At 35.6% G+C, this 15,000-nt stretch overlaps 1 protein-coding gene across 1 annotated transcript; it reads right to left on the reverse strand.

Annotated features, from left to right (window-relative positions):
- Nucleotides 1-3,777: 3,777 nt before the first annotated feature.
- LOC113380662 lies at nucleotides 3,778-4,626 on the reverse strand. Its single transcript, XM_026619820.1, has one exon. The coding sequence runs from the start codon at nucleotides 4,624-4,626 to the stop codon at nucleotides 3,778-3,780; it is 849 nt and encodes a 282-aa protein (XP_026475605.1).
- Between the last annotated feature and the right edge of the window lie 10,374 nt (nucleotides 4,627-15,000).

The following is a 15,000-nucleotide window of genomic DNA, read 5'->3' on the forward strand; positions in this document are numbered from 1 at the left end:
TTTTTATCAAAGGTAACCCCTAAAATTTTCACACACTATCGTATATTTTACAGATCCAATTCCCCATATTGATTTCTTGAGGGTAAAGGAATTTTCTATGCCTGGTGAACAGGATACCCTTTGTTTTGACCAAGGAAAGGTTCAGGTGGTTGAACCTCATTCATTCTGAGACACCTGTGATCGACGACTTCATTTTGTGAATGCTTTGCTCAAGTGTGTTGCAAGAAATGTACAAAATTAAATCATCAGCATATTGTAGTTTCTAACTCGTCTTGGGTAACTTCGTAAAGTCCGACATAAAATATTAATAATAACGGCTCAATAAAACCTTGTGGTAAGCCTGTAAGACTACTCTGGACCTGTTAATATTATTTGTGGGGTGGTCCCACATATAAAAATCAAGACACTATAAATGAAAAATAAGTTTATTACAAAATTATAATAATTACAAAATCTTCTTGGTTGAATTCTGGTATTCTTGGTATTCCTCGCTTGGACTCCGTAGTTTTTCTAGGTGTTGCCTGCTCGACCAGTAGAAGAGAAAAGAGATCGAGGATGGTAGCTGCTTTGGTTATATACCTGGTAGCCTGACCCCCTCCACACATTAGGGTCCCTAATAGTGTGGAGGCTAGTGTAGCTCTTTACTACTATTTTTCAATAGTGGGAGAGCTAGTGTCGCTGCAATACCCCCCTGGCGAGTCAATAAATTGTATTAATTTTATTGGATGCGAGGACGAACTACCCGTCCAAACCGTGTTTTATATTGATTGGAGGTATGTTCTGTAGCGCTGGATGGAGTCGACTCGTACTTTGGTCGTCTTCTGTGGTGAAAGCGGGCTTGACACGATCGATGGATACTCTTACATTGCGTTCTCCAATTTTAATTTTCAATGTTTTGGAGTTTCGATCTATGACTTCATACGGACCTCTGTATGGACAAGAAAGCGCTGGTCGCAGAGCGTCTTCCCTAAGGAATACAAATTTTGCATTACTTAGTTCTTTATGTACAAAGGTCTTTTTCGATCCATGTGCAGATGTAGGAGTTGGATGTATTGTTTCGAAATGTCGATGTAGATTTCTCAAGAAGTCGCTTGTTGGTATCTCCTTGCGTTGCTGATTAAAAATTCGCCAGGTAGACGAAGCGGCTCTCCATATACTAATTCGGCGCTGCTGCTTTTAATGTCTTCTTTAACAGAAGCTCGAATTCCTAATAAAATAATTGGTAGAGAATCCATCCATGACGGGTCTGCATGGCACATGAGGGCTGTTTTCAGTGGCCTGTGAGCATTTTCAATCAATCCATTCGATTGCGGGTGATATGCTGTAGTAGGAATGTGGGAAATTCCTAGTAGTTTGGTTACTCCTTGAAAAACAGCTGAACAGAATTGCCGTCCTTGGTCGCTTGTTACTTGAGATGGAACACCAAAGCGTGAAATCCAAGAATACAGGAAAGCCCAGGTTACACTTTCTGCGGTAATATCTGATAGAGGAAAAACTTCAAGCCAGCGTGTGTAACGGTCTATAGCGGTGAATAGGTATTTGAAGCCTTTTGATTGTGGAAGTGGTCCGACAATGTCAATGTGAACATGCAGAAATCTGGCGGGTGGCACTTTGAACTCTCCAAGTGATGTGACTATATTGCCGACCAATTTTGGAGCGTTGACATGAGATGCAGCTTCGAGCCCAGGTTCTACAATCCTTGCGAATGCCAGGCCAAACAAATCTATCCGTGATGAGTTTAGTTGTGGTTTTTATACCTGGATGAGATAGATTGTGCAGAGTATTAAAAATGTGTCGTCTATGTTCAGCAGGAACATAAGGACGTAATCTATTTTGAGATATGTCGCAATATAATTGTTCTTTGGTTCCTGGAATAGCGATGCGTTTCAGGTTGAGAGCAGTATCTGATTTTAAGAGCGTTACCAGTTCTTCATCTTCGTCTTGAGATTTAGCAATAACGGAGTGATCCAAAGGCGATGTTATGGCTTCTGTTCTTGAGAAAGCGTCGGCTACAATGTTTTGTTGTCCACTAACATAGCGAACATCTGTTGTAAACTGCGACAAGAAAGAAACTTAATTGATTTAACTGTATTGGCGGCAGCTTGTCCTTTCGCTGGGAAAAGGCGTGAATTAAAGGTTTGTGGTCAGTAAACCAAATGAAATGTCTCCCTTCCAGTAAGCTTCGAAAATGTTGCACTGCTTCGTATCCAGCCAAAAGTTCTCGATAATATGCTGGCCATAGTTGTTGTTTCTCAGATAGTTTTTTTGAAAAGAAGCCCAAAGGTTGCCAAGTGCCATTGATGTACTGCTGTAATACTGCACCGATAGAATGGTTGGATACATCGCTAAATAATGCTGTTTGAGCATTTGGAACTGGGTGTGCTAGTAATGTTGCTTTAGCCAATTCTTTCTTGCAAGTCTCGAAGTTATCTTGAAGCTGTGGGGTCCAAGAAATTGGTTGTGATCCAGATTTGGTAGATCCTGAGAGCAGCTTGTGTAGCGGAGCAAGAAATTCAGCTATGTGAGGAATAAACCTTCGATAATAATTAATCATTCCTATGAAGCGTCGCAGCTTTGAGTAGGTTGCCGGTAGCGGATATTCTTGGAGATCGTTGATACGGTCTTGTGGTGGCATAGTTCCATCTTTAGAAATTTCATAACCAAGAAATGTAACTTTGGGTGCACCTAATACGCATTTCGCTGGATTAATGACAACGCCGTGGTCTTTCAGACGTTGAAATAATTGGCGGAGATGATCTTGGTGTTCTTCTAGCGATGTAGATGATATAAGAATATCATCTAGGTATGCGTAACAAAAATCCAGACCTTGTGTAACCTCATCTATAAATCGCTGAAATGTTTGTGCTGCGTTCCTTAGTCCAAAAGTCATATACGGGAACTCAAACAGCCCAAATGGTGTTATTATTGCTGTTTTTGCAATATCATCAGGATGAACTGGAATCTGCTGAAAGGCTTTCACTAAGTCGATCACTGAAAATATAGTACATCCTGCTAAATTATGGGCGAAGTCCGCAATATGACGAACGGGATATTTGTCTGGAATTGTGCGTGAGTTGAGTAGCCGATAATCTCCGCATGGACGCCACGTCGAATCCTTTTTCTGTGTCAGATGTAGAGGTGAAGACCAAGAACTATCGGAGGGTCTTGCAATGCCTAATTCTACCATATTCTTAAATTCTTCTTTGGCTACGCGAAGTAATTCTGGCTTGAGGCGCCGTGGTCCAGAAGAAACTGGAGGTCCTGGAGTGGTTCTGATATAATGAAATGTTTTGTGTTTGCTTTCTTGACACAAGCCTGATGGTCTGGTGATGGATGGAAAATCAGCTAATAATTTGTTGTATGCACTGTCTCCAAATATAGACTTGACACTTTGTATCCGAGAGAATGTGACACATCCTGGAGATGACAATGATGTCAGGTTGTCATGTAGACGAGAATTCTTTATATCAATAATGATATTGTAGTACGCCAAAAAGTCTGCTCCAAGTATAGGCATTGTTACGTCTGCTACGATGAATCTCCAAGTAAAATTTCTTCTTAGTCCAAAATCTAATTGTAAAATAATATCCCCGTACGTGCGTATGTTGGTTCCATTGGCTGCAGACAAAGTATAGTTTAGTTGAGGATTAGGTTTAGCAGTTAAGCGCCTTGGATACACGCAAACGTCTGAACCTGTGTCGACCAAAAACTGTACCTTAGTTCTGCGATCACTTATGAAGAGGCGACGGCTTGATGAAGAGCAAGGATAGGTCGCCATCACTCCTTGCCGTTGGAGTTTTCCTCTCTGAACGAACAATGACTCTCGCATTTTCTTGCCTTCTTTCCGAATTTGGCGTGGTACCAACAGAATGTTTTTCGGTTGCGCGATCTAGAAGTACTTCTCGGCCTGAAGAAGTGGTTAGACCTGTCTTGTCGAAATGGGCTACAGTTTCTATTTGCTGATAGGTTGAGTCTGCTACGATAGGTTAACTTGGCTAATTTCTCTGTAAGATCTTCCACACGCTGTGTTAGTTGATCATTTTTATCAATTAGTTTTTGTATGATGTCTTGCTGTTGGTTGTTACTAGTTGCTGCGACTACTGGCGGTTGTGCAATCTCACATATTTTGTCGGCGAGCGATGCAAGTTCTTCTAGGTCTCCATTGATCTGGGTTTGCAGTATTTGTTGAGTCTGTGCCGGTAGTCGTTGAATCCAGATTTCTCGTAGGAGTGAATTGTCGACTGTAGTTGTTCCGACCAATGAACGAAGGTGACGTAGGAACTGAGAAGGACTTCGATCACCAAATTCTTCTTGCAAAAGTAATTGTCTTATCCTTTGCCGTTCGGAAATTGATAGCCTTTTGATTAATTTCTCCTTTAGTTTTATGTATTTATTCTCTGCAGGCGGAGAATTTATCACGTCCTCAATCTGGAGTAAATATTTGCAATCTAGGTGAGCTATTACAAATTCATATTTAGCCAGGTCATTAATGATGCGGCATCGAGAAAATATTGCTTCGGCTATTGTGAACCACAATGTCGGTTTCTCACTTAAAAATGGCGGTAGATGCGGAGTGCGTGAGATTGCGTCCAGTTCCCCTTTAGTGTCCTGTATGTCTTTATTCATTGTTTTTTATTATCTTCTGTACGGATAGTGCTCTATAGTAATTCAGCTCACACCAATTATGTGGTCCAATTCAGCGTCGGGGTCACCAATTATGTGGGGTGGTCCCACATATAAAAATCAAGACACTATAAATGAAAAATAAAGTTTATTACAAAATTATAATAATTACAAAATCTTCTTGGTTGAATTCTGGTATTCTTGGTATTCCTCGCTTGGACTCCGTAGTTTTTCTAGGTATTGCCTGCTCGACCAGTAGAAGAGAAAAGAGATCGAGGATGGTAGCTGCTTTGGTTATATACCTGGTAGCCTGACCCCCTCCACACATTAGGGTCCCTAATAGTGTGGAGGCTAGTGTAGCTCTTTACTACTATTTTTCAATAGTGGGAGAGCTAGTGTCGCTGCATATTTTTATTTTTTACATATAGCAACCTATTGGTTAGTAGAAGAATTATCACTTTCATAATATTAGAGGGAATGTTCAATTTCTTAAGTTTGTTCAGTAAAATGCCATGATCAACATTATCGTAAGCCTTATGTATATCCGTCGCTAACAATAGGAGGTATCCGTTATTCGAATTAGATATATGAATGTCATTAGATAAGGTACTTAACAGATCACTTGTGCCTTGACCTCGTCTAAATCCAAATTGGTTTTGATTGAAGAGAGACTTGTTTTCTAAATACCACTCCAATCTATTCTTGATGATGGCTTCAAATGTCTTATTCAAACAAGATAATAATGAAATTGGTCGATAGGATTCTATCTTCAAAGGGTCTTTATTCGGTTTCAAGATGGGAATAATTATAATTTTTTTCCAATCCTCTGGAATCCAGCATGTAGAAAGAATTGAATTAAATACCTCTATGATTAGACATTTTAATGCTATGGGGCTCTTCTTTAACATAATGTATGAGATATTATCCATTCCTGGCACGCTGTCTTTTTTATTTTTTAATATATTATCAAATTCATATAGTCTGATAGGAGAAATTAAGTCATCGGGATCTCTTCCGAGATTATTTGCAAAATTCAGATTGATTTCATTGGAGACCAAGTCTGGAACGAACATTTTTAGCATGTCTTCGAAGAATGAGCTAGCGACTGGAGGCTTAGATGAGTTTCTATTATTTTTGTTGTTAAAAATTTTCACTATATTCCAAAGCTTTGATGTATTAACATTACTATTGAGCGAGTTTGTAAAATCCATCCACTTTTTTCTCTTTTTAGATTTGAGATTTTTTTTGTAATAGCGTTTATTTTTTGATACTCAATAAAATTGTTGTAAGTAAACTCGTCTACCATCTTTTTGTACGCTATTTTTCTTTTCCTGATCTGGTTTTCACATTCTTCGTCCCACCAGATAGCGGGTTTAAATTGCTTAATTGCCACTGTTTTACGTTCTTTGAAGTGTTTACCAGCTGCTTCGTTTATGATCTCGATAATGGCATCATATTTTGACTTATGATCCTCATGGAGGATCCATCACCACTTTTTTCAACTTATCTTCTATTTCCCATTCCATTTTCTGGAGGGATATACTCGTATATAATCTTTTACATCAAAGTTAGTTTTTAATGTAATGTTAATCGGCAAATGGTCAGATCCTAAGCTGCCCGCATAAATGTCCCACTGGATTTTGTCATATAGATTATTGGAACAAAAAGTAAGATCTATTGGCGTACCTTTCCTACTTGCCGTGCTGATAGTGGTTGGTCTTCCATCATTCATTATGGTGAGGTTTAGGTCTTCAATTATGTTGTATAGAATCTCGCCTCCTCTGTCAATGGAGGCACTACCCCAAGCTAAATTTTTGCAGATAAAATCCCCTATTATAAGTATTGGCATGGAAATAGTTTCAATTAAATCTTTAATGTTCTTGAAATATTCCTTAGAGTTCGGCGCACAATGGATTGAAATAATACATACCGGGTTTTCTAATTTTAAAATCACTGCACACATTTGGATAAGATGGCACTGAAATGGGTGGTTAATTTTCTCGCATAATATGTTGTCTTTGACTAGAATGGCAGTACCGCCATAACCGTCAACTGTGTCTTCTCGGAAAATCCGATAACCTTTGACAAAATATTTATGACCTTCTTTAAGCCAGGTTTCGGACAGACCTGCCACATGAATTTTATGAGACCACATATAATGTTCTATACTACTCTTGTTTGCTAACATTGATCTACAGTTATATTGTAAAATGTTTATTTGTTTCATAATGAAAGGAGTACTGATTGATTTATTTTTCTGAACTCACAGGTAAATCCTTATTAGATTTTTTCTTTTTTAAACTTGCAGGATCTATTTTGTGTTTAATTTTTACCATTTTGAGAAAAACATCACTTAACAAATTTTTTAATACGGGATCATTTGGATTATAGACGTCCTTTAGCAGCCTAATGAAATGATATAGGCCTCCTGATGTGTTAGGATCTTCACTTTTCCTATTAGATTTTACTTCATTTTCAGAATCAGAATCTGATTTGTTTTTCACTCTTTTTCTAGGGTTTTTAAAGTTTGCCTTGTCAGCCATATTTTCTTTATAAACAGGTTATATGTTATGTCCGATTACAGCCCCATTCTTTTCTCTCTTGGTTGAGGGTGGAACATGAATCCTTTTTGGTTTATTAAATGTCTGGAAGTTTGCAACATATCCTTGGTCTTCCTCCTCTTCCAGGTCCGATAGAACCATGAATTTATTGTTTATTAAAGCCCCACTCTGGTTAGAGTTCTTGATTTTCATAGGAGGGAAATCTTTATCTTTATTCAAGCTGCTAAGGTTAACTCTAACTGTTCTCGAGTATTTATCGTTATCAAAGATTTTTTTTGCTTCGTAGAAAGATAAATTCTGTGTTGCCATTAATTCATTAATATTTTTATATCTTTTATAGATCCTGCAATCTTTATTATAAGCCTCGTGGTTATCTTTGCACAGGCAGCATAGATTGTTGGTATCTTCTAAACATACGTCTTTAATATGAGGACCTGCACATTTGGGACACCTTAGGTCGTTCCGGCATTTTTCCCGAACGTGGCCAATACGCCAACATTTGTGGCATTGGGTGATCTTCTTAATATATGGGCTGACTGGGCATTTTACAGAATGTATACCTACCTTATCCGGCAGAATTGAACCTCTGAAAGATAATTTCACGCATTGCGAGTTGATTCTGCGTTTGTTGATGTTTTTTGGTATAAAACACTTTACGTCTATTACTGGAATGACTGATTCTATCTCTTCTAATATTTCTTCTGCCGTGAGATTAATATCTACATCAAAGATTATACCTTCCCTAATTAATAGGTATTTAGGAATGTAAGCTTTCAAATTATTAGCAGTAAAAAAATTATCGTCAAGAAGGCTATTTGCTGTTTTACCATTCCTAAGAACTAGTTTGACTTTATTGTTACCAATCATGATAATCTCCAGCAAATCTTCTTTCAGAATCGATCGTGATCTGTGTAGTAATTTTCCGAGAGCCATAGGGTGTAAACGTCCAATGTTTTTACTTAAAGATTCTACGTAAATGTAAAAAGGTCCAGTATCACACATATCAAAACGATTCGGTAAATGTATTTCATCAACGTTATTTTGATTAGAATTCTCATCACTAGGTACTTGCTCAATCATTTCAATATTTTGTGCTTCATTGCTTTTGTCACACACATTATCCATATTAATCGACTCTTCAATTCGAATTGACTCTTCAATCACCGTTTCAGCACTATTAATTTGCATTGGATTATGTTCCCTTCTTATTATGATCTCCTCATTATTAGAATTACGTAAATCTGTATTATTTTCATTTCCGACATAGTACACATTCCTTGCATTTGCAACAGTCACGCCAATTTCCGAACGTGTAGGAGGATTTTTATCGGGCGGACGGCCCTTTAATTGTCCAGTATCGGACTCCATAAAGACATTGATTTAATTAGCACAACAAAAATGCGGTTAATTTACTTAATTACCACTTATATTAATATAAAATACGCAATGTTTATACGACACTGCGTGCCCCCGGCAAGGGGACACGTGTTTAACGGTATCTATTTGTACACAATGCAGTCACTAACACAGGTCACTGGACAGGTAGAAAAAATATTAGTACTTTTTGATATTTATGGAAAGGTTATTATTTATTCACCGATGTTAACAGCTCAACGTCTGAACGAATACTGTCCGCAGGACTTTATTGGTAGGTATGTTCAGTAAGACCAAGTACTACTATCGTTATACCAAGTAAATCCTCTAATTGTAATATTAACAAATGTCAAAAAAACAACTTATTTTCTCGATAAATTTTTAAAATTATACTACTTGTAAGGCCGTAATATTTCAGTAAGTTCTATAAGACCATGATATATATCGCCAAAAAAAGTTCCATAAAAATCAGCTTAAATTTTACAAACAGTTAATTAAAAGAAAACGGCACGGTAGATTTTCACCTAAAACTAATCAGTATCATTCCCAACTAATATCTTTCGAACAGTTTTTGATTTTTTTAAATCGATTCGGTAGTTTGAGCTTGAATGTGGACGAAAAGTTTAACACTTTTTTTCAAATTACAAAAAAACGGCTTAGCAGATCGTCTCACAAAACTGACAAATTGTAGTCCTCATTGAGATACATCAAATGACTTTTAAATTTATGAAATCGGTTCAGGCGTTTTTGAGAAAACGTCGATCAAAGGTTTAATTTTGTCAAATGTCAAAGAAACGATAATAATTTTTGCAAACTTTGACGATTTTTCAAAATTAAACAACTTATCGTAGGGCCGTAATATTTTAGTATGATCTACAAGACTATGGTATTTACCATAAAAAAAAAATCATAAAAAGCGTCGATATTTTTTTTTTTTTAACTTTATTACAATTAAACGGCCCGGCCGATCTTTACCAAAAACTAATCAGCACGATTCCCAATCAATATATATCGAACGGTTTTTGAATTTTCAAAATTGATTCAGAATTGCGGACTAAAACGTGGACGAAAAAATTTTCACTTTTCTGCGATTTACAAAGAAACGGCCCGGCCAATCGTCGCACAAGACTGAGAAACGCTAGTCCTCATCGAGATATATCAAATGGCTTTTAAAATTTTGACATCGATTCAGCCGTTTTGGAGAAAACGTCGATTTACGGAAAAAAATCTGTTCACACACACACACACATACATACACACACACATACTTTTTCCAAATTGGGTTCATTCGATTCAGAATGGCTTGAAACGTCGAGAAAACATAAAATTAGCGAGTCGGATTTTTTTATGAAAATATAAACTCCTCCTTCGGGAAGTTAATAAAAATCGTCGATTTTTTTTAAAAACTTTATTACTAGAAAACGGCCCGGCCGATCTTTACCAAAAACTAATCAGCACGATTCCCAACGAATATCTTTCGAACGGTTTTTGAATTTTCAAAATCGATTAGGAATTGCGTGCTAAAACGTGGACGAAAATTTTTCCACTTTTCTGCGACATGCAAAGAAACGGCTCGGCCGATCGTCTCACAAAACTCAGAAACGAGAGTCCACATCGAAATACATCGAATGGCTTTTAAGTTTTTTAAATCGGTCCAACCGTTTTTGAGTAAACGTCGATTTACGGCAAAAAATCTGTTCACACACACGCACACACACACATACTTTTTCCAAATTTGGTCTCATTTGATTCAGAATGGCTTGAAACGTCGAGAAAACATATAATTAGCGAATCGGATTTTTTGATGAAAACATAAACTTCTCCTTCGGAAAGTTAAAAAAACGATCTTAGATAGCATGATGTTTCTTACTCAGTTTCAATGTACGAGTGACGTTGCAGTTTATGTGTAAAACGCTTGAATGCACAACAAGCACATGACATTTTGACAGTATTCAGTATGAATCAGAAGCATAATATATGCAAGTTGGAGCGTAACTTGGCCTTGCCATAACATTTGTCTGTTGTGCGGCTGAATCGGCTCATTAATCGGGCTGATTAGATTTTCTAAAGAAGAAAGGCCGCGTCGTTTCTTCATAATTTAAAAAAAACTAGTGGAGTATGGCATCGTACCTTAGGCAAATTGCTGGAACTTCCTGTAATATAATGAAATTTTCGAGGAATTTTAAATGTTTGCTAATCTGAAGCGATTTATATTACGTCGAATCATCGTCGAATAATTGTCCTTTGTTAGTGGACTGTAATTTTGATGATCGACGAAATATGAAATTTCCACGATGATTGTCATTTGAAAAGTCCTGTTACATATTTACGTTCGGTTTATTTTATTCTAATTTACAAATACGCGCTTTTTCTCTGACTGTTCATACTAAACTGACTATTTATATAAATTCCAGGCCCGACGGTGTACACCAAGGATGTCAAACTCAAAGGTGCAATCGGGCCGCATAAGCAAGGTTTAACTTCAAGCGGGCCGCATAAACAAGGTTTAACTTCGATATATATATATTGAGGATTTTTTGTTCGATGTTGAAACATATTGAAATGAATAAAACAGCCAATGCGTCGAATGTAAAGAATTTATTTTATTTTTTATACGTTTCGAGACTAGATATATATATATATATATATATATATATATATATATATATATATACAGGGCCGGTCCTGGGGTCCTCAGCGCCCGCATGCAAAATTTGTTCTTGCGCCCCCCCCCCAATAATTTTAACTGTTTTAACAGTATATCATTAAAAGTATATAAATATTTACATACATTTTTTCAATTAATTTTTAATCGTAAGAAAAAATTAGATATAATTTAAAAGCGTATAAAATACATGGATTTTAAATTTATTTAGAAAATCGAGGCAATTCGCGGGTTGATCGTAATCAAACATTTTAAAATTTCCAAGTATTTAATAACATTTGAACATTCTACTTATTTATTATGCGATTTATTCTATTAAGCAAATCGAGAAAAAAAACTAGCCTTTAAAACTAACATAGCTCTCGTATTTCACGTAAGATTTTTTAAATTTTATTTTAATTTATTTTTCAGTATTTACAATATTAAAGAGTGCATCGTAAACTTTTCCTTATTGATAAAGCCCGAATTGATTCATCATTAGATTCAGAGTATCAGATTGTTGTTTTGAAGTTAAATTTTTAACGTATTTTATAAGTATTGGCCAAAGATCAGTAAAAGATGCAAAGAAATCACATATTTCCTGAATATTGAAAAAAAGTGATTGTATTTGTATCTGTATTATTTTTGCATTTAAATTTAGAATAGGGACCACTAGATATGAACAAAGCTCAACAATTTTTGTTCCAAAGTCATTTTTGGATTGTTTCCCTAACACTAACCACGCATGTCTTCAACGTTCAAAGTTCATCAGATGCGATACATTTAAAACAAAACCAAAAGTTACAATTCAATTTCTCGGAATAAACAATCTATTTTCTAAGCACTGACCCCCCATTTTCCATTTTTTCTATTATAATTAGTTTATATTTCTTTAATAAATACCGTTTCAAATAAATCAGCTCGCAATTTTTCATCAATAACGCCCAATAATTAATTTAAACTTTCGTAGGTTTGCGCTTAGGGGATGAACACTAGATATTTTTTTTTATTTCACGTTAATTTCAAACGAAGAAAAAATGTAATAAGTACATTAAACAATAAGCAGAACAATAATTTACTAACTTGTAGAGTTAATAATCGGTTAATTGTTTCTAATGTATCACATTGCAAACTCAATATGCTTTTTGTGTCTCCGTATCCATAGTTAAGTTAGATTGTTTATTATAAACTATTTAAAAAAAAATTAAAAAAAACAATAATATATTACAAATTTCATTTCCGAATCTCGTTTTGGCGCCCCCTAAGGCGTGCGCCCGCATTTTTCGCATGCATCGCATGCAAGGCAGGACCGGCCCTGTATATATATATATATATATATATATATATATATATATATTAGGGTGGGCCGAATCATTATAGAAGTAAAATTAAGCGATATGGGCACCTTTTCATATGAAATATATGTGTTATTTAAATGAATTTTGACTTCAAAACCATATATCGCAAATAACTCTTTAGCCAGCGAAATTTTCAATAAAATACTGTTTTTAATAAGTTAATATATTAATTTAGGCATGTGAATAATTCCAATTGTAAGTTATATTTCTTTTAATAGTTTGTACGGGGGTTTTTAAATCGGGTTTAGTTTGTTGTTATTTATTTCCATCAGAGTGCGCTAGTATTTTTTTATAATAATTCTCGAACTTTCGAAAAGAATATATTAATGTGGAAAATTCGCATAAATCTTCATTCAGTTCTCCAGTTAGACGTGAAGTATCAATGGCGAATTCTTATTTAAATTCAGGCGCAAGTGCTAGTAATTTGAATCATATGCGCTCGCATGATCAAATTACATTTGGGGAAGCAAAAGAATTTACTGGTGTAAATCTTCCGACAAGTATGGAAATTATCAGGTATTATTTTTATTTGGCCGAAGAATCAAAAAAACAAAATAAAATGTTTTCATATAAAACATTTACTCCAAATGTGGTAACGAAATTGATTCAGACGTGGGAAAAAATTGATATTCCAATTATGGAGAAACGAAGTATCGCTAGAAAATTGAACCGATTGATTGATAAATATAAAAGTACAAATAAAAGCAAGTCTACCCAAGCATCATTTCAGGAGTTTGTAGAATCCACGAAAGAATTATTTTATATTGGAAAATGCAAATGCGATTTGCGAAGATTACTGTGTTCTTGTGGATTGATCCCAAAACATTTACAAGCGTTTATGATGGATCAACATAATGAGAGGAAATCTACGATACCAGAATATATTATAAAAATTGAAGATGAAGTATCAGAATCTACAATAACTAGCAATATTACTCCAGGTGAGACATATACTCCAGATGTTGATTTTGATTTTAAAAGCAGTTCGGAAAGTTTACAAAATACTTCTCATATAAAACGTGGTCCATATAGTCGAAGATATAAGGCTCCAAGCTATGCCTTAATGTGCGACAGATTTGCAATTTCTGATAGAGTTGGGTCTGGCGTGGTGACGGCAATCCTGCGTGACCTGGGCATAACGGATGATTGGGGCAATCCTGTCATTATGGACAAAAATAAAAGCGTTCGCGAGAGGCAGAAAAATAGGCAAGCTCTACACAAACGATATGATTCTTCTGAATTAATAGCATTTTCATTCGACGGCCGAAAAAATGATTCTATTACCATGGAAAAAATCGATAAGAAGTTTCACCCACGAATGATTAAAGAAGCGCATTTAGTTATTTTAAAGGAACCGAATGGCCAATTGTTGGGTTACACAAAATTGGAAAATGAAGATTCGGAAAGTAAAGTAATCAAATTGAACGAGTTTTTCGCCGATAAAGGAATAGCTCTCGATTCTTTGATAGGCATATGTTGCGATGGTGAACCAGCAAATACAGGCGTAAAAAATGGTATTTTACGTCGATTTGAAATTCAGTTAAACAGGCCACTGCATTGGTTTGTGTGTCTTCTCCACTTTAACGAACTTCCACTTCGCCATTTATTTAACTATTTGGAAAAATCATTGACCACTGGACCACGAACAAAAACTGGAATATTAAGCAAACAAATTGAAACATGCGAAAATATACCGGTGAGTTATAACATATTTACTATTTTTAATACCCTATGTTCAAATTCAATATAATTTATTTTTTCCTATATACTTCCAGCCGGTAAAAGACTTTGAAACAATCCCACTTGAAAATTTGGCTGATATAAGTCCTGCTGAATCGACAACTGACTCAAGTTATTTAATAAAAATAGCTAAAGCAGTTGCTTCTGGAGAAGTATCGACAGACTTAGCTAACATGAAACCAGGGCCAATAGCACATTCCCGTTGGCTCACGAAGGCTAGTAGGTTACTTCGGTTATATGTAACTACTAATAAGCCTTCCAAAAATTTGAAAATTCTGGCAAACTACGTAATGAAAGTATATATTCCAATGTACTTTAACATTAAATATTACAACTCTGTGGTGTATGGTAGTATATTATTTTATAAATTTATTAGCTGGACGCAATATTTAGACTCGAATTTGAGACAAATTGTGAACAATGTTGCTAAAGAAAACGCATACTATGCTCACTCAGAAAATATTTTATTAGCAATGTTGTTTGATAATAAAAAGGAAATACGAGATTCAGCTATAAGAAAAATCTTATATTACCGTAATAATGTGGAAGACCTGACGCAATTGAGAGATTACAAAACACCCGAAATAAATTTCGAATGCACCGACTATACTAATATGATAGATATGGATGATTATTCAAATATATCCGAACCAGCCTTTACGCTAAATATTCCTCATGAACATCTAGTACAATATCTACA

Source organism: Ctenocephalides felis, unplaced genomic scaffold, assembly GCF_003426905.1.
Source record: "Ctenocephalides felis isolate EL2017-DRISC unplaced genomic scaffold, ASM342690v1 CF-g0.4_SCAFFOLD_02300, whole genome shotgun sequence".
NCBI classification, from domain to species: Eukaryota; Metazoa; Arthropoda; class Insecta; order Siphonaptera; family Pulicidae; genus Ctenocephalides; species Ctenocephalides felis.

Bases quoted from the DNA above. Each gene is read 5' to 3' on its own strand.
- LOC113380662 (XM_026619820.1), bottom strand. From the start codon at position 4,626: ATGAATAAAGACATACAGGACACTAAAGGGGAACTGGACGCAATCTCA.